The following is a 20,964-nucleotide window of genomic DNA, read 5'->3' as shown; positions in this document are numbered from 1 at the left end:
GTAGGGTTAATAACATTGTAATACTTACATTATATCCTGTAATTGCAATTTGATGCATAGAATCATTCACAGATTTTAATAAATCCAACATAGACACTAATGCTTCTTGTAATTCCTGACCTCCTTCTGAATTAATGCTATACTTCAGCAATTCCTGTTAAAACAAGCTTGTGTTAGGTATCACTAATGCCGCTTTCTTTTGTTGCATAATTATGAGATGTTATCAAAAATACGTTATAATTTTATAGTTTTAGATTGCTATGAAGCATATGCCAGATAAATTAGCTCTTTAAATATTTAACATTTAATATTTAAGACCAAATAAGAACATCAAGAAAACAAAATGAGAACATCGACAAAATGACTAGGAAATGAGAAACAAAAGCATAGGCCTTTCAAAAATGTTTAATATCAATCTTTTTTTTTTAAACTTATACTTAGTAAAGGTATTATTCCATTAGGAAAAAAAAGTAAACCTGGTCCAGTCCAAAAAGTTGAAAATGCTGACATGCAGGCAACAGCACGTGTTCAACTTCCAGCTATTCCTTTTGCCCTGAGGAGACCCTTCTAGATGTAAGGCCCTAAGATGCACATATGGCCTTGACTTCTGCCCAAGTAGACATCAAACTCCATATCCTCTTGATGTTAAACCCCAGTACTGTCTAACTTTGAAATACAAGAGGCTCTACTCTCCAACTTTAGAGCCAAGACCTTTAACATCTGAATGATAGGTGATGTAGCTTAGTGCTAGAAGGAGCAGGGCTTATTATCAGGGCTTATTAGTGGTCTGGAATGCCCAGACTGCTGACTATTTGGAATCACTCTTAACTGATTCAGGACAGAGAAATGGAAGAAGTGCATGGATTTCAAGACCACTGCACCGGCTACATGGGCACTGACAGTTCATCATCTTTGAAGGGAAGTACAGCAGGGACCGGGGGTGGAAAGAGTGTAGGGTGTTAGTTCACCATTTCATTTTCTCTGAAAAGGCAAATTTACATTTTATTAGATTACATGGCGGTTACACTTAGTTAAGGAAATTAGCAAATAAAAAGTCCACTGTCCATAGTAATGTAGTATATGTTCTTAATTTCCACTAGGAGCCCATACACCCCCCCCCCCAAGATGTCTTTGCATCTTCTCTTTTATTTTACCTGTCTTGCCTAGAATTCAAGCTCACTGTCTTTTAAACAGCCATACCTCACTCTTCCTTCCAACCTTGGCTAAACCCTGACTTCTTCCATAATAATGCCTACTCTTAAGTTATGGCACAATGTAGGCATTCAACATATTAAAGCGGGAGTCCACCGGGACTCCGCGTTTTTTTTTTTTTTTTAAAGCCAGCAGCTACAAATACTGCAGCTGCTGACTTTTAAAATAGTGACACTTACCTGTCCAGCGCGCCCGCGATGTCGGCACCCGAAGCCGATCTGTAGATCGTATGTCGGGTGCTGCCGCCGCCATCTTGGGTATGGGAATCAGGAAATGGAGCCTTTCGGCTTCATTTCCCGGTTCCCTACTGCGCATGCGCGAATCGCGCTGCGCAATAAGGACGGTCCCCGCTGCCTCTGGGATCTGTGTGTTTCCCAGCAGGCAGCGGGGCACTTGCGGAAAGGGGCGGGCACTTGCGGAAAGGGGCGTAATATACGCCCCTTTCCGCAGAGAGCTATCCCGGAAGTGGGTGCAGAATACCTGTACTGTACAGGTATCTGCACCCCCTCCCCCCTGAAAGGTGCCAATTGTGGCGCCGGAGGGGGGGGAGGGTTCCGATGAGCGGAGGTCCACTTTAGGGTGGACCTCCGCTTTAAAATGTAATAAAATACTGCCACCACACAACATCTTTCTCTGACAGCCGCCCATGAGAAACTTCCCATTTTGTCCAACAACCCCTTTGTTTTGCTGAAAGTGAAATCTTTTAATACTCAAACAGTTAAAAACTGGTCAAACTTGTTGAATACCCTTTTGCAATATTCCAACCCAATGGGCTATGGTGCTATCTCCACACTGCTCCTACCTAAGCCTAAGCTTCTCCTCCTAGTGTTTAAAAAGTGGACACACATATGTACCATGCCCTGAGAATAGACAATTTTGGTCAGCCATGGTGCACTATGCTACCTCACACCAAGTCTACTACTTACCCCTAACACCTGAATTGCCACTTTTTGACATAATGGACTTTCCCAGTACTCAGATTTTTAAAGGCTGTAAACAACGCCTCCTTATTATCTCGTAGGTGTTTAAACCCTTTTTTGGATTTATTCTGATCCTCTGTTTCCCATCTCTTGAAAAAAAAAATTGTATTCCTTATATAGTGGGGGGCGACCTCTTTAAAAAAGGATGCTCAGGTTAAAAAAACATTTATACAAACACTGTCAATAGATACTCAACAATCACTAGCACAATGCTTTCAATATACCGAATGGTATTTACCAGACTACTAGATAATAACCCCCCCAATCATCTTCCTGAACCAACTACGGGTGTTTGAGGCCTCTTGCTACTCTGAAGAAATTACACTACATTTGTTTTTGTTTTGTTTTAATTGTAGGTCTACTGGACTAGTCATTGGAACAAACTAAAGCAGAAATACAACCAAAATAACATGAAAATAATTATTAGCCCATTAAAAGTTAAAATAACAAAAACAACATTTTCTGAAATACTCATCTTCAGTCTAGAGTTTTCCCCCGCAGTACTTTTTTCTGCCACTAGATATCCTTAGTCTAATATCCAACAACATTCAACTCACTTTCTCTGAGCCTAGGTTTCCTGGACCCACCCCCAGCCTGTGACTGGATAGTTAAATGAGAAGCAGTAGCAGTTATTAGCTCAATCTCTCATTCTGCTTTCGTGTCCTATGAGCATGATTCTTGTCAGGACATGAACTGATTGGCCCCTTGTGCTACTTCCTACTCTTACACTCTTGCCCTGCTGTACAGGGACTGCAAGAACAGATACCACATCAAATTGGGAAACTTGCATTGCCTGTATATAAAAATCTATGTAATAATATATTCAGGATTACAAAACTGTATTAAAGTGTCTGTAAACTTGAACGAAACATAACATTCTATAGTGTGTACTTGCCTCAATCCAAAGCACTTAAAGTAAATCTTGCCTGCTCTCTCCTTCCTCTGCTATCTGTATGCATTCCTTCTGACAGTTAATTTTGACACCAGGCATTCCAGGGAGACTCCCTCCTCCCCCTCCTCTCTGGCACACAACAAGTGAATAACAGCCTCAGATGTGCATGTTTTCCTATGGGACTGTGTAGGAGGATGTTACCTCCACTCAGGTCTCAGATTACACTCAGTTCTCCTCTCTGAGCTGTGGTGTGTGTGATGTCAGATCCCTGCATTCTTGGAGCTGAGAAATAACCTGTGATGTGTGAACTTTGAATGGCTGTAGAGAAGAGATGGCTTCATATAAACAGGTACAACTTATGTAGGAGGCTTTGTTTCATCTCTGTGTTGAGTCTAGTCACTTCAGTAGGTATATGTAGGGGGTTGCAACCACTTTAATTTGTGTTTTTTATATCTACCTGGAGTTCAGTTCTAAAGGAATGCTAGCTACTAGATGCAACACTGACCTTTCTAGGGTTCTATTATATAGCCAGTTGACAGAAGTTGTGTTCTAATTGTCAAATATTGTGGTCTTTTCTATGTCAATTGCCTTATGAGTGTATACTTTACAGTATGTAATTTAATTGTCATTCATTGTCATTCTTAATTTTTAAATTAAAGCGGGAGTCCACCGGGACTCCGCGTTTTTTTTTTTTTTTTTAAAGCCAGCAGCTACAAATACTGCAGCTGCTGACTTTTAAAATAGTGACACTTACCTGTCCAGCGCGCCCGCGATGTCGGCACCCGAAGCCGATCTGTAGATCGTATGTCGGGTGCTGCCGCCGCCATCTTGGGTATGGGAATCAGGAAATGGAGCCTTTCGGCTTCATTTCCCGGTTCCCTACTGCGCATGCGCAAATCGCGCTGCGCAATAAGGACGGTCCCCGCTGCCTCTGGGATCTGTGTGTTTCCCAGCAGGCAGCGGGGCACTTGCGGAAAGGGGCGGGCACTTGCGGAAAGGGGCGTAATATACGCCCCTTTCCGCAGAGAGCTATCCCGGAAGTGGGTGCAGAATACCTGTACTGTACAGGTATCTGCACCCCCTCCCCCCTGAAAGGTGCCAATTGTGGCGCCGGAGGGGGGGAGGGTTCCGATGAGCGGAGGTCCACTTTAGGGTGGACCTCCGCTTTAAAAACAAAAAATAAATATAAAAACTACTTTCAGTCTCCACTACTCAAGCTGCATCTCCAGACCACAATTATATGACACTTTACCGTCACCTTCCAATACACTAACAGGTTCAGTAAGAACGTAATTATGGCCTTAGATTGCTGAACTTTAGTCACCAGACAATGTCATTGCAGGAATTAACTGCAAAACTAGTTAAACTTGTTTTATTTAAGGGCAGGTTTACATGATACCAAAGTACTTTAAAAACAGAAAAAGTTCCTTAGCTACAAACAACCATATTATGGTATAATATATTGTATATGTAATATCCCAGTACAATACCTTATCCTTACCTTAAGTAGCAGCTGGTACTTTGTTAGGCGTTGTATTGGTTTAAGTAGGTATGAATCTAAAGCAAGTTTGTGCTCCAACTTTCTTTGGCATTCCTATAAAAGCAATATGCCAAGATATAAAAAGTGGCACTCATTGAACAAGGATTTTTATATAGGCTGTTCTAACACGGGTATAAAGATTTAAAGTCTTCACACGTGCTGAGTTGATCGTGATCATTACCTATAACTATAAACGTGCCTCTGTTCAAATCTCTGATGAATGGAGGTTACTGCAGGCCACATCACAGGTGAGCGCAAGTCTGAACATCAATGACAAAATGATTACAAATGCTTACAGACCCGGGATGTGGCCTGCAGTAACCTCTACTCATAGAAATGAACAGAGGCGTGCTGACAGACGCTACCAATGAATTTTCAGTCTGATGTGTGAAGTGCTGCGAACATGTCATGTGGCTTGTGATAACCTTGCTTAATCACAGAGATGAGGGAAGGTGCGATCGCAGCCCCCAAATTTAGTGTTGTTCAGCATGAAAGATCTGAGATTTTCAGCCTTGTGTGTTAGAACACCCTAATCACATCTTCATGACCAACATTCTGCAATGCACTTATTCCTTTATGAAAACAAAAGACAGATTTTTATGGCAAAACAACAATATAAGATATTGTTTTAATTGTTTTAAAAGAAAAATATGGAGTTTTTTTTCCCCTGAACCATACACTGGGAACCAAGCGATCAAACACCACTGAATGCTTGGTTCTCAGAGCTCCTTGAGCAGAGAGCTGTTGACTGTCAGTCAGCAGCTCTCTCCTCGGTTCACTGGAGTTTTGGGCTGTGCGGGGGGTGGGAGCGGCTGGCTAAGGCTCTCAGTGGTTCTCTGAAAGGCTGAGCTAGGTGCCGGTCCAGGCATGTGGGCGGATGCCAATTTAATTGTCGAGATCTTGCCCAAGCCTGAACCAGCTCTGTGCTTCAGCCCGTTGTCTGCTGACAACGGGTCACAGGAGTGCAGAATGAATTGCACTCCTCTGATCCACAGGAGATGTACAACCAAACAAGCTTGGCTGTACTCTCCTTTAACACTGGCTTTTTCAATACCTAAACATAATATAACGAGATATGTAGAATTGCTATATTCTAAAGTACATAACAACTGATCAAAAATATAGAAGATGTTGAATAAAGAATACTGTATGTAAACCCAACATGTCATATTCCTGATATGTGCCTGCTGTACCATGTACTTGAAAAAGTATCCTGTATTCTACTGCATTGCTTCCTTTGTGTGAAATCCCTGGAATTCCTGGGAACTAGCCATGAGAGCACAGTATGGCCAGTTCTATAGCTCTGCTGGTAACTTAGCTTGCTCTCCTTCAATGATCACACTTGTCCTGATTTGCCCCTCTGCACTGCCATATACTGGGAAGAGCAGTGTGCTGTTTTTCCTCCCCCCAGCTGTTATGCAGCTGAGAACAGAGGTAACATGATCACTTTTGAAAATTGTAAAAAAGGTATTTATAATGTATAATCTATACACAAATGTTTTGCCTTTCATTTCTGTTTAAAACGGAATTGTGCGCACAGGTCATATAAAACAGGAATTCCATATACAAACTCACATATCAACAAATGTTAACATTCTTTTATTCTACATTGTTTTCATAGTTTTCACAACTACACGCACCATCTATTTTGGATTCATACATCTGTCAACCAGGGAACCATTCTGGTGATAATATACTGCTATACTGTACGATGCCATCAATATGTAAAAGATGCAGCATCATGTAAAAATGTGGGCTAATAATCTATTAAAACACTTTAGTAGGTAAGCACTACATATTTTTGCTTGTTGTATGTGTCAGGAATAAGAAGATGTCAGGAAATGAATTGTTTAGGTTAGGCTTGTCTCCAAAATTTAAAATGAAGCTATAGCCTAAACATTTTTTGTTTGAGTTTGGAAGAAAAAAGTGTTAATTGTTTTTTTCGTTGCTGTCTGTGCTCTGCCGGGGATATTTCCATTCATATCCTGTACAGAAATGGAGATGAAATCTCCCCAAAGTGAGAGGAGACGCCTTAAACATTTGTCAATGGAACAGGTGTCCCCACTGGTAGATTTCAGCAGACCTACTGTTCCAGTAACACTTTGGATTTCCCATCACTTTCTGACCTGGGGACATAAAAAAAAACAGATTGCAAATCTTTCTAGACAACAATAAAAAACTGGCACATATGTAACGCCAGGCTCCTGAAGAGCAAGCGCTATGTTTTTGTAAATTTCGTTTTTCCTAAGACCATATTTGGGTCTTGTGGTTAATTTCAGTAAATTATGGTCTTGGCATCAGTTTAGCTGGACTGTACTATGTTCTGTCTGGTGAAAGGTGTAGGTATCATCTTTGACAGGCATTGGAATGCAGTCTGGTTGGACGCATTGGGTACCAATCTCTCTCTCTGAGCCAATCAGCGGGTGCGTTGTCTCTCTGTGTTTTCCGGGAGAGGGTACTTAAGGTGCTAAGATCATGTGGTTCTGGGTTCCGGTCCAGAAGTATGTTCTGACTCCGTGGTCCTGGTCCTCCTGACCAGCCCCCAGAGGCCCCCATGGCCTGGGGTGCGGATCCATCCATTTCCGAGTCTCGGGACTGGCTAGCCTGAGGCACAGTAAATGGAAGAAGGGTTCCAAGGTGGTCCGGTGCCGTCTCGGATTTCGAAAGGCCCAGCAACTGAAGGACTGGTTGAAAGGACACCAAGTGAATCCGCATTCTTACGGTATCGCCGGCTGCAAGATACTGGTACCGCAAGAGAGTTCCTAATTTCATCCTTTGGTTATAACTAAGTTCTATTCTAAAGTTCTACAACCAAGTCTGTGGCAGAGACTTTGCTAAGTTTAAATCACCTGTTGGCTACTAAATTCACTAAAGGAGATTTATCCGATAGATGAAATATCCAGTTGCGAATGGCTATTCCCTGGATCACTTAGAGAGAGACATTTCAAGTGTCAGCATTTCCAAGAGTACCTGAGCTTTACTATCCAAACCCTCTATTCCCTACTGAGAGACTGAGTTCTGTTCAACGTTTTTTTGCAAATAAAAATTCCCAAAGGGATTCAAGTGTTGGTCTCTGCAGTTTATTGGGCCATCAACCTCGGGAAACCCTAGACGAAAAACGAGGTAAAGAAGGTAACGGTAAGCCCAGCAAAACCAGGCGCTCCTTCGGGGGTCAGTGCTACACATGTTTAACCCCTCCCTTCTCTATCCAAAGCTGAAAAAAACAACTGCAGATGCACCTTAAAGATGAATTCTGGTGAAACATAAAAAATTACCCTTGCAGTCTCGGCTCCCCCCACATTACAAGGATTAAATACTGTTATCTATTCTAGGAGAACATTAAAAATACGTTTTATTTACCATATCCCTTGCTCCTGTTGGCTCTTCCTCTCCATGCAACCAGTTTCCCAAAGAAGCCTATTTTCACCACTCTTTCTGACAGTCACTCACTGACATTATCACATACAATGCAAGACCAGCAGTCCCACATTGTAAGTGAGGACACTGAGGTCCTGCCTACAACCTGGAATGCCAGAGGGAAGAAAAAAGCACCAGCTGCCTGGGGGCAAGGGATAAGATAGGTAAGCATCTTTTTAATATTTCCCATAAATGAGCATTTTACCCTTGCAGTGCATAGAGCCCCTCTGCAGTGATAGTTTTTAATTCTCCCTGGAGTTCATCTTTAACTTTAGTTTGTAAATCACCAAATGGTTAAATCACCCATCCTGACTACTTGTCAGGGCTGGCTTAGCCCTTCCTTCTCTGGGCTGGTTGCTCAGCTGTCGGCTAATTGCCAGTTCTCTTCTCTCTCCACAGTTACCAGCTGTTCCTGATGATGCTCATCTGACCTGCCTACTTAAAGCCTTCCAGCTCACTTCACCTCTGCCTTCGCCTTGGTCACATCACAAGAAACCATCTCCTGCGGTTTGTTTAAAGACTGGCTTGCTGACATCCCTTCTGGCTCCTTATCCTGCTTGCTGTTGCTCTACTTGGATCCCTGACTTCTGGCCTGGCTGACTACCCGATCTGGTTATTGAACTCTGGCCTGGCTGACCTCTGGTTACTGGACTCTGGCTATGCTTTGACTACGCTTTTTCTATTTACCTATTTATTATTAATAATAAACAAGTGTGATTTGATTGTACTTCTGTCTCAGTCTGATTCATGGTTTCTGACACTATTGTATCAATCTCAATATAAAGAACTTATAATGTCTGCCTGTAGAAATGGGATGTGTTGTGTTTGATATAAATGTATATAGATATAGATAGATAGGATATATATATATATATATATATATATATATATATATATATCACTGACCTATGGCATGTATGATACCATAGTGTCATCTAGAGGGTGAACTGGAGAATGTTTCTCACATTGAAACTTAGTATTGTGAAAAGGGCCAAACAAATGTGGGGATGGTACATTTTCAAAATAATAGGTCACCAGGCATAAGCTGACAAGAGGACTCCAAGAAGACTTAACACCAAGGAAGATCTCCGACAGTAGGCGAGGAGACTTCACCTAAAACGCTTTCACCCCACCTTCTGCAATAGCTTGTAGATTAAGCCTGAGTCTTCATTGCCTATGAAGATCGCGAACCTGCTCTAACCTGAATTAAGCAGTTTTTTTTAAGACTGTGCTTGTTTTATGTATCTCTGCCAATCCAGTGTTGTGTTTTTGCCTATAATTATAGCAGTTTGTAGTATTTTTTTTTTAGTAAAAGCACATTAATATACTGCAGAGGTTCAAACTTCCTTGCTTATAATGCAAAGTGACCTTAATAGATGCAAGCAAAAAGGGCAATCAGCATTGGCTATATAAGTTCTATGTATCTGGATACACGACATGTCTTCCTGGAAGTCCAAATGAATGTTTGCTGTAGGACAGGTAGTATAACAGGGTTTTTTAAAATAACTTTTACTGTAAGAGGGTAGGGAGGTCAAGATGGCAGATGATGCACGTATTGCAACTATTGTTTTTTTTAGAGCAAACTTTTCCTAAACAGAGGGTCTATGTTGCATATATGAACAAGAAATGCATCTGAACCCGCCTGTCATTTTCAAATTCATTTTGGGTGCACTTGATACCCGATGTTTTGTACTGACCATTATCGAGTCTACAGGTTTTCTAGTTATATAAGAAGTAATGACATCCATTACAAGGTCAGCAGCCTCAAAATTATTTTATACTTAAAACAAAAGGAGGTTTTAGAAGATTTTGAGCAGCATAGATTTCTAGACCTGGGTAGACGATATCTTCCTAACTTGAAAATGCAAAACATATCGGAGGTTCTGTATGGCTTCCCCCATTTCATATACAAGTATAATATCTCCTTTAAACAGCAACTGTGTATAGCTGATTGACTTTAACCTTTCCTCTGAGAAACATTGAGGCTGCCATTGCTAACTACGCGTTTGCATAGTTTCCTGCCTATTATGCCCTCAGATTTCAATACTTGATATTACTATCAAAACAAGTATAAAAATAATGACTTCTGACTTTTTTTTTCTGATCCTTTACGCCTGCATAATTGTTCTTGTTAAGTGGCTCAGAAAGTACTGAAGACAGTGGGCCAGGATAGCAGGTTGGAAGCTCACATTTTTAGTAGGTTAGCAGGCCCCCATATTTCTTTTAGAAAAGGTTTACTTTAAAATGTATGTATAGTCAAAATCGTTTTTTGTGTTTGGCATGGTGAAAACACTTTTCAGTTTATTCTGTTAATTTTCCTTAATTTCTTGTGCCAGAGACACAACAGAAATTAGGAGGAAATCCAAAGTGATGGGAATTCTCTTCTTATTGTTCCCCAAAACAGATGTCCCCATTAGAAGACTTTCCCTCCCTTCCCTAAGATTTTAAATTTGACCCACCGACAATGGTCACCAGCACAAATAGAGAGGATACATCTCTACTGTAGGCACACAAAGAACCTGATGGGACAACATACTTCTCTACTCTATAAAAACATTTAAAAAAAATAAATGAAGGCTTTGCATGTAATATTTGACATACCTGAAAGAAAACACTGTCTGCAAACTGTCTCCAGAGGGAATCTGATCGAGGTTTATTGTGGCAGTACTTTTCATACATTTGAAAGTCTTCTCTCTGTATGAAGAAAGATGAAAAGTCAGTCTGCTATAATTTCAATTTTTAGTGATGAAACCATTAGGTTTGCAGTTCTGATCCAGTGAAATAAAGATATTATGTAATATCAGTAAGCGTAGTGCTAGAATCTAAGCATAAGGTTCACATAATGTATAGTGCATTGTAGATGTACTGCATTTTTAAAAGACTAAATGTCTAAATTGACTTAAATGACAAATTGCAGACAAATGCACCCAAAATACAGTTTTATGGACTTAAAAAGAACTTTAACATACTTTAACACATTCTCTATTGAAACAGGTGAATTTTCTCCCCCCATGCATGTTGCCTATGCTGGAAAATGCAGCTAAATGCAAGAGATTGAATTTGGCCATGAGTCTCCACATGTTCTGGCAAATGCCAACATTAGCAGATGGCCAATTCAGGAGTACTATAGAGCACATCATGACTCCTAGTACTACATGCAGTTCCTGGCCATCACTCAGAATCCAAAAACTGCAACAATAAGTTTTATGAAAACTAGCCACTCCTTATATAAATGGACAATGGAAAATAAGGTCCGGGCAACTGGAAGGTAACTTATGGCATAATCTGCCTAATACTGCCTAATACTAACAGATCTCCGCATTAATCTCAAATGGTTACTGGCAGATTTTTGGCTTGGCTACACACCGTTAAAGCTAAATGACACAGAACTGTGTAAGATCTAATTTGCTGATGCATTTGCAAATGTATAGTTGGTGCAGTTAAATTAGGTGTGCCAGGAGTGGAAAACAGGAGCATATGCTGCTCAGCTAAAATCATTTTCAACTTTTAGAAAAAGTATGTTTTTTTTTCAGAACCATACTTACCTAGGTGGATGCAGCATTGGTCCAATGCTGCATCTGTCCCCCGCTGGCTCTAAGACTGAGAACCGAGCAATCAAACACTGCGGGTCACTTGGTTCTCAAGGCTCTCTGAGCAGAGAGCTGGTGGATGTGTGTCACCACTGTCTGCCCTGCCCCCCTCACTCACTAGAGCGCTGGGCTGTGGAGGGGGCGGGAACTCAGGCTCTCAACAACTCCAGGCATGTGGATGGATCCTGACTTTATTGTCACGATCTTGCCCCAGCCTGGATGAGCTAAGTGACGTCAGCCGATAGTGGACTTCAGCCCACTGTTTTCTGAAAATGGGTTTGTTCTGCACTCCTGTAATCCATAGGAGAAGTGCAACCAAACAAGCTTTGGCTGTACTTCTCCTTTAAGTTTCTGCCATTGGTAAGAACAGCAGTATATGGGCAGACCATTCATCAGGAAAAAAAAAAGACCTGGGTACTGCACATTCTTATTAAATATGATGAGGCCAGGACTTCCGGTTCCGGCACCACATAAGGGAGAAGTAGCTGCGTTCAGCTCCTGCCGCACTCCCCACATTACCGGCAGTAAACACCCGCACCAGCCCCGGGGAAATCCCCTGTCACTGCCGCTACAAGGTGGGTGCACATGGATCACTTTGTGGAGCGATCCCACACACGAGCAGCATGCTCCTCATAGCCTCCCGCAGGAGAGACACAGGCAAGCGCAGCTAAGATGGCGGCCACACCATCTACAGCGGAACAGCTGCAGCTGCATTCACAGCCTTCCCCCCGCCTCAGCCACCATAACCGCTGACCCAGCTTCCCTAGGGGGCATAGCACAGGCGGTAGTGACGCTGCTGGGACCAACACTGGCAGCTACAGTAGATGCTGCTGTCAACAGAGGGCTGGAACATCTGCATCTGGAAATGCAAGCACAGGCTCAGAGAATCACTCGCACAGAGGAACGAATCTCCTCTCTGGAAGATGAAGCAGCTGCCACATCTACCACACTGGCATGCTTAAACATCACACACAGAGAGATCTGGCACAAACTCGATGATTTGGAAAATCGCTCGAGAAGAAATAATCTGCGGATAATAGGACTCCCGGAATTCATCACCTCTGCCCAACTCACAAATATTTGCCCAAAGACCATTCCTGAACAACTGGGTCTCCGCATACCATGTACTGTTGAAAGAGCGCACCGCCTGGGACATTACTCAGAAAGCCATGTCAAACCCCGACACGTTATAGTCAAATATCTAAACTACGCAGATAAAAATGCCATCATGCAGAAGTTTCACCGCGCACGCTCGCTGACAGTGGATGGTGCTAACCTGCTACTATTCGCGGACTACTCAGTTGAAGTCATGAATAGACGCAAAGCATTTTTTCCCATATGCTCCACCTTATACAATAATCAATAATCAAATCAGATTCTCCCTAGCATACCCGGCAACTCTACGCATCCAAACGCATGACAGAGAACAACTCACATTCACCACACCCAAAGAAGCGGAAAGATGTGTCAGGGCACGGAAATGGACCAAACCAACTCGGTGGACAACTCTACTTCACCATCTATGCCCCGACCTACTGCACTTCCTAAACAGCAACGCAGCCCGACCAAACCCCCATACAAACGCAGCTGAGTCGTGCAAAAAGACGAACGCTCAGGACACCGTTGAAGGAGCACAAGGATACAAGGCCATTTCATACGCAAAGGAGATGGGTAGTGTTATTTTCTTGCTGTCCTTCCTTTTCCTCTTCCTCAAGCAACTTATACTATCCTTGTTCTATTTTTGACTGGGCTATGCTAGAGTCCTAACTTACTGCCCTGCCCAGGCATAGCTATGCTTGATGACTCACAGGTTGGAATTATATGTTGCTGTTAACACCACAATGTTTTATGGTTTATGGTTTAATTGCTTGATTATCACTGAGGCTGCAGCTACCAATCTGCTCCAAAGATCCCCCCTTTGCAAGCATCAGCCAAAAGCTGAGGTCTCACATACTGAAACTTACTCCTCAGTTAGGAGAAGATGCACTCTAACACCGACTCCTGTCCCAACGACTGCATATGCAAGTCGCCCACGCCCTAGCCCCCTTTTGCTGCACACCCCTCTCCCCTCGCTCAACCTCTGCTGTAAGGAGAGGAGCGGGAGACTGATGAGAGCAAAGATGAGTTGAGCCTCATGTGGAAAAAAGTGAAGTTACTAGGAAACGTTAAGAATTTTTTTCACTTAACCATAGTCATATTGTTTCTCTCTCTCAACAGTTATAATTGTATGTTACATGTATTCACCTATTATGTATCAATACCCTCAGTGAATCTTCATAACTTAGACAGTTCTCAGTCTGTAGAAGCCCTATCTACCAGAGGGCTTCACAATAAGCCCTCAACACAATACATATTTATATCCCAGACATGGCTTCTTCTACTAGTGAGAGCCACTTAAAAGTTATTTCATGGAACGTTAAGGGGCTTCGCTCTCCGTACAAGCACATGGCCATCCTTACATTGGCCATCCGACATTTGAAGCATCTCTGCGCAGATGTGGCCCTACTTCAGGAGACACACCTGTCTGCAGATGATCTAACAAACCTACGCAAATTATGGGTAGGTACGGTATATGGATCACCAGCGCTTGGCCGCAAAGCAGGCGTGGCTATCCTGCTGCATAAGAATTTTAGACATACGGTGAGAGATGTTAAAACCGACTCGGCAGGCCACAAATTGACTGTACACTTGACCATAGGCACCAGGCAAATAGCTGTCACTAACATCTATGCTCCCAATTCCCCAGACTCCCTCTTTTTCCAGGACATGGTAAAGTGGATACTCTCCGCCCCTGAAACCATGCATCTGGTGGGTGGGGACTTTAACTCCGTCATGTCTACATTAGCGGACCGCACAAAAGACCCAACACTCCGAAACCATAAGCCAACTTCCTTATCACCTGACTCGACCCCATTAGCACAATCCATTGCATCCATGCAATATATAGATATATGGCGCCTAACACACCCGACGGACCAGGAATATACATTCTTTTCACCCCCACATAACTCATTTTCTCGCATTGATTACTTCTTTGGCTCCCCCACACTGATGACCGCCCTTTATGATTCGGAAATTATGTATGCAATGATATCAGACCATGGCCCCATAGCAATACACCTGGCGCAGGGTACATCCTCCTCCCCTTCGCCCACATGGCGCTTTCCCTGATACCTGGCAGACAGTGCAGACTTTCGTCACACGCTACATGAAGCGTGGAACGAATATGCTTCCACCAACAGAGCCCACACAACCGAACCTAGCCTCTTTTGGGAAGTGGGTAAGGCTTTCTTAAGAGGGAAAATCATCTTCTACACGGCCCAATTCAAGAGACACACCAGGCACCAATACAACCAAGCTAATGAAACCCTGCGCAAAGCACAAACCATATCTCGCACACCCGATAATATACGTATGTGGAAGCAGGCCAAATACACGTTTGACCTTTGGGCAGAAAAGCAAGAGGCAGCTAAAATGTCATACTCTAAATTACATTACCACAGATTTGGAAACAAGGCAGGTAAACTGCTGGCAAAATTGTGTGCGGGAACAAGATGCCCCACCCACATCACTACCTTAAGAGACAAGGCTGGTTCCCTGGCAACGTCAACTGCCAAAATATACGGCTGATCAAAGGGACCAGGCCACAGTCGAAGCTCTCCTGTCCAAGGTACGACTACCCAAACTTCAAAACACACATTTAGAGATACTCAATGCTCTTATCGAGACAGATGACATTTGACGCATAATCAAAAATATGTCAGCTGCCAATGCCCCCGGCCCAGATGGCTACACGTCCGAATTTTACAAAATGACCAATGATTTTATCTCTGACACCCTGAAACATGTCTACGCAGCTATGTGGGATGAAGGCCCCTACCTTCCCACAGGAACACAGGCACACATTAAATTGATATCCAAAAAAGGGAAAGACCCCTATTACAAGGCTCATACTGACCAATTTCCCTAATAAACGTAGATAACGTAGATAAAATAATTGTGTTGCATTTAGCCCCCCTAACTCCCCTCCCCACTTCACTCGGCCCAATCTGGTTTTGTTCCAGGTCGCTCAGCAACTTTAAATATACGAAAGGTTTTAATGGCGCTCAACCATGCTAAAGTGTACGCTAGTATATCACTTGACGCCGAAAAAGCCTTTGACAATGTTAGTTTGTCATGGCTATTTAGAGTAATGGAACAGTTTTCACAGGACCGATCATGGGATTTCTACAACAAATGTACGCATCCCCAACAGCACACCTTGTCACCCCCGACTTCATATCTGACTCGATACCTTTATCCAAGGCAACAAGGCAGGGCTGCCTCTTATCCCCCCTGCTCTTCAACATAGCCATAGAGCCCCTATCCACAATACTTAACTCCCAAGATGGAATCAGTGGCATTGCAATAGGAGACCAAATTCTTTGGTCCGCCCTGTTTGCAGACGACATACTGTTGTTTTCCACTGATCCACTCTCAGACTTCGAAAAAATTTGCAAACTGTTTGCAGACTTCCGGTTAAGCTTGGGTTTCCAGATACATTTTGATGAAAGTGAAATCCTACCACTCCACCCAAGGCTCTCTGCTAGATGGAAACAAATATCCCCATTCACCCTAGCGACCTGATATTACGTATTTAGGTATACATATAGGCCCGTGAGCCCTCCTCTATATATGAACTCAACTTTCCCCCTTTAATAACTAAAATCACACAAGAGCTGGAAGCATGGACAGCTCTCCCCCTCTCGCTCTTTGGGAGGTGCCACTTATTCAAAATGGTATCATTTGCATGATTGCTCTACCCATTGCAAACCATACCTCTATTACTGAAACACTCTGATGGGCACAAAATTCACAAGGCATTAATTGCTTTCATATGGTCTCACAAAAAGCCACGGATTGCAATACAAAAGTTATGCCTCTCGAAGTCCGAGGGTGGGGCAGGTCTGCCCAATATCTGTTTCTATAATCTCTCATGCTTACGTAGACAAAGACTAGATTGGTTGTCAGGAAAGTCTAAATACTGCAATACTCTTCTTGAAGGCTCAATGGCCCCATCACATGCCTTATCAGCCATCCTCCACTCCAACATCAATGCCTTACCATCACACCTCAAGTCAAATATACTCATCAGAGACACTATTGTTGCCCAGAGAGAGGTACAGAAGCTACTGGGACTACCATCAAATATTTCAAGGCACTTGTCAATTCAAGACAATCATATGTTTCTTTTCCGGCCACTCTGCACAAGGCATTTGAGCAATGGCGTTCCCATGGTGTCACAAAAGTAACATCTATGTATCAAGGCAAAACTAGAAAATTCAAACCTCTTCAAATATTATCGAGGGAATTCTCCTTACCACCAAGACATATATTATTTTACCATCAAACAACAAACTATCTGAGGTCCTGCTATGGACCCAAATCTGATCCCTTTCAGAAATCCTTCATAGATATGATGATCCAGAGAGATGACTACTCCATCTCCAACTTATACTCAAACTTCATCCAACACCAATCTGCGAAATATCACCTCAAACCATTTAAAAAATGGTCAGCTCTCTTGGACGATGATGAACAACCAGAAAACATACTGGAAGGATATAGACATGTTCGTAAACCCAATTTAAGATTATACACAGAGCCTACTACCCATTCTATATCAATAAAGAAAACTCAAATCAAATGCAATGCCCCTGGTGCTCTCATCCGCGACCAACTCTACTCCACCGTGTCTGGGACTGCACAGCCATCTCCAAATACTGGGACTCTGTGATGACACACATTGGCAAAATCAACAAAACACGGATCCTGAAAGACCGACTACTATGCCTCTTTGGCTATACGCCCCGAACATCCTCTCTCACAGATGGGGGTCCCAGGAATATTCCACAATGGGCACACCAATGTGTCTTCTAGTTGCTTGGAGAACGATAATGTCTCACTTGATTTTAGCGACTCCTCCTACCCGAAGTGAAAAAAGCTATGCTATCGCTCTTCTACCTGGAGAGATTAGACACTATAGCACTGAACTTTCGTTTGACTGCACGCTTCTTCACGAGGTGGCGTAAATATATAGAAGCCACACTAACCCAGGAAACTCTACAGTTAGTCATGCACCCATTCCGATACACAGACTGGTACTTCAAAAGAGAACTCACTCCTTCACTGGGCAACCTTGAAGTACCTAAACCACTAGATGCCTCTACCTTCTTACCGCCATAACACATCAAATGAACTATATAGCTCCTTCACTTCCATGGAACATGCCCCTGTAACACTGATTACTCCCGCAACAACTTCGAAATAATTAGGCCAAGTTGTGGAAACATCTGCTATTGTAGTACAAATTTCGATCCTACTCCTGAGGGTATAATAATGATACATATTTTTGTTTCTGTACAAAACAGGCTGTAAGGCTGTGGTTGTAGTAATAGGTATAACCCACTTGTTACTCCCCCCTCACTTAGAAGTTCACCTTCTTTCCTTCTTTACAAAAGTGTCACTAAATGTATGCATGTATGTACATCTGCCTCAAAATACTGTATAATGCTTGTATGTAATAAGAAAACCCCAATAAATCTATATTAAAAAAAAAAAATTATGAGGTCACACAATCAAACTGAGTTGAATTATTCTCTTTTTTAAGCAGCATTTCTCGGTTACAACACCACAGACATTTGCCACTAATATTCTTGTTATCAATCTGTTCTACCCAGTTAGTGCTAGAAGTGTTCAGATCAGTCACATTTCTAGTAAAGATCGCAAAGTGCCAGGCCTACCAGATCCAAATTATAGTTTGAAGGATTAAGAAACTTAAAGTGGATGTAAACCCTCACATATACCCAGTAAAGTGAAGAGCCTCAGATAATACACAGAGATTAAACAAATCTCCCTACATAAGTTTTACATGTACATCTGCTGTCTATAGCTTTGTATATTCATTAGAATGTTCAGATGCGTTAGGAGAGTTTCTCTGCCTGGTTAGCACTGCAGTGAAGCTTGGGCATACAACCAAGACAGCTGATTTGAGTAAAGGCACCCCCCCTCCCCCCGCCCTCCTCTCCTCATTGGCAGAGACTTTTAGATCTGTTAGTTGAATCTTCAGCATTCTGCTAATCTATTTATAGCAGAAGTTGTCAGAAGTTATCAGGCTGATAATAGAAGAACAGAGCAAGGCACAGCTACAGGACATGCTTTGAAGAGAAATATAACAACAACAAAAAAAACACTGCAGATATATGTGCCCAGCTCAAGTTTCATGAATCTACTTTGCATCCACTTTAATGTAAGCAGATGCAAAAAGTCCAAAATCTAATTGTGGGCACTGCACTAATTTTGTAGCCCTAAACACATTTCCAAAAATTTGATTTGATGATGAAACATGACTGGAAAAGCCAATCCGCAGAAAACGGATATGCCTGTTTTTCTGTAAATGGTGGTAATCACAGTTCCTCATCAACTGCAAAAGCCAGCAACATAATTTCTTTATTTTAGACTCTTAGACCCCATACATACTATTTTCTGCAGATTTTTGTCTTCAGATTTACCAAAACCATATAATATGAGGTCAAACCATAAAAGTTTCATTTGTATGCAATCAGGCACGCCCTTGCACTACATGGTTTTGGTAAATCTGAAGACAAAAATCAACAGAAAATCTAATAGCGTGTATGATGCCTTAAATGACAATATGTTGGCAAAAAGCTGGGTCAGGATTTTCATAGATATTTAAATCTGTTAATATTTTTAGTTAAGAAGATGCTTTCTAAGATTCCATAGCTGAGAACATTTACAGCAGTATGTGTGGCTGCTAGACTGGTAGCCAAAGCGGGCCCTTAATCCATGCTGGAGAAATCAACTCCAGCATACCCACTTTCAGTATAGTTTTCTTCCAACCCGCACCTGCTCTGCTGAAGACAGATTGCTTAAGCTTGGCTATTGTTTTTACTCTCAGGATGAATAAAAATTTACTTGAAATCTCAATCATAAGTCTGGCACTCTAACTCACCAAACCCACTATTTTAGATTCTGGCTCAACTTCCCTAGCCCGGATTTCTTATTCTTTCTATTACAGCAGAGGAATTTCCATAAAATAAGTTAAAAGTCAAATACTTACTGAGATCCTATCATAAAGATTGTGATTCACGGATGGGTCTGGCTACTCAGGTGCAGCAATATACCACCACAGCCCCCAAGAGACATTAAAATTTCAAAAGGATGTAGGCAATTTAATTCATAAGGTTTTACCAAAATAACCAGGTAATAGAACACACAAGGTTTTGAGTCCATGAACTGCAATAGTAAATATTTATGAAGACATTCTTTATAGAGACTATCATGGACTTTAATGGTACTATATAAGGACTTCACACATCAAGTAGATATATAAAAGGTAATCTTTATTATAATACTTCTTAAAAAGCAATAGTAAATAGTTTGGTACCTACCCTTTCTAAGAAACAGAACCCCACTCTTTCAGGTGTCTCAATACAGCTTTCAAGGCTCAGTAGAAATATTCTGTCCAAAATGAAACACAAACATTATATAGGGTTGATTACATTATGGGGAAATAATACTGTATTTCTTTCTTGTTAGCCATTAATACAGTATATATAAGTATCTCACTTGTTGTGGAACTCATAAATTTCTGGCATATTTCCAAACAGAATATTCTTTGTATTCCTTAAAGAAGGTGGCATTATTCGAGTCATTGCTGGATTCTCCATCTCAGATCTATACCCCTAGAAATAGAAGACAATAGAATTAAACCTAAATTGTGTCTAAAAAAACAAACAATGTTTAATATGAATAAATCACAATTCTTTGGCTTTGTAGGGTGCTTTCAGTCTTACTGTGAACATGTTTACAGGAGGCGAGAGAAGAAATTACTTCAGCGTCTGTTGCTGCTCCTTCATTGTCAAGTGGCAGACTGGGATGGATCATAGGCCAAGCTATATCTTTTTACTGAACTTTGCATGCAGGTCCACAACCTGGCTGGGATGTCAGGAAGGAAAGCCTGGGTTACAGAACTAACTGAACTTTATTAAATCATCTTTGTTAGGTAAACTGATTCACTTTGTAGGTATTCCAGGTGTGTATTTAGCTGTTTGTCTAGAACTTTAAACTTATAAAGAACACTACATTAAGTTGAGTGATTTATTTAGGGCTGGTGTACACAGACTTTGGTGCTTTGCTTCCAACATCAGTTTGTGAAGGATATTAACAGATGTTGAATGTAGTGTCGGAGTTTCCAATTTATGGAGCACAGAACATGTTTTTTCCTTTTGCTATGCTTTGGTTTGCTTTTATTTTCCCTCATAGAGTGGAATG

General features: G+C 41.9%; 1 protein-coding gene across 8 annotated transcripts in view; it reads right to left on the bottom strand.

Annotated features, from left to right (window-relative positions):
• MCF2 (MCF.2 cell line derived transforming sequence) overlaps positions 1 to 20,964 on the bottom strand; it is a 296,431-nt gene that overhangs the window by 87,843 nt on the left and 187,624 nt on the right. For all 8 annotated transcript variants that reach the window (XR_013277191.1, XR_013277215.1, XM_077490004.1 and 5 more), the window contains 5 exons: positions 20,260 to 20,375; positions 20,082 to 20,151; positions 10,643 to 10,735; positions 4,586 to 4,678; positions 29 to 154 (listed from right to left, as the gene is read on the bottom strand). Coding sequence is in view for 6 of the 8 variants with exons in the window: in XM_077490004.1 (XP_077346130.1) it covers positions 29 to 154; positions 4,586 to 4,678; positions 10,643 to 10,735; positions 20,082 to 20,151; positions 20,260 to 20,375 (498 nt within the window). In the remaining 2 variants the exon portion in view is untranslated. The remainder of the gene's footprint in view (positions 1 to 28; positions 155 to 4,585; positions 4,679 to 10,642; positions 10,736 to 20,081; positions 20,152 to 20,259; positions 20,376 to 20,964) is intronic.

Source organism: Lithobates pipiens, unplaced genomic scaffold (genome assembly GCF_037356315.1).
Source record: "Lithobates pipiens isolate NorthernLeopardFrog02 unplaced genomic scaffold, aLitPip1_a1.2 Scaffold_1, whole genome shotgun sequence".
In the NCBI taxonomy this organism is placed as follows: Eukaryota; Metazoa; Chordata; class Amphibia; order Anura; family Ranidae; genus Lithobates; species Lithobates pipiens.
Note: the sequence above shows the minus strand (reverse complement) of the source record. Positions and strands in the feature narration are given on the sequence as shown.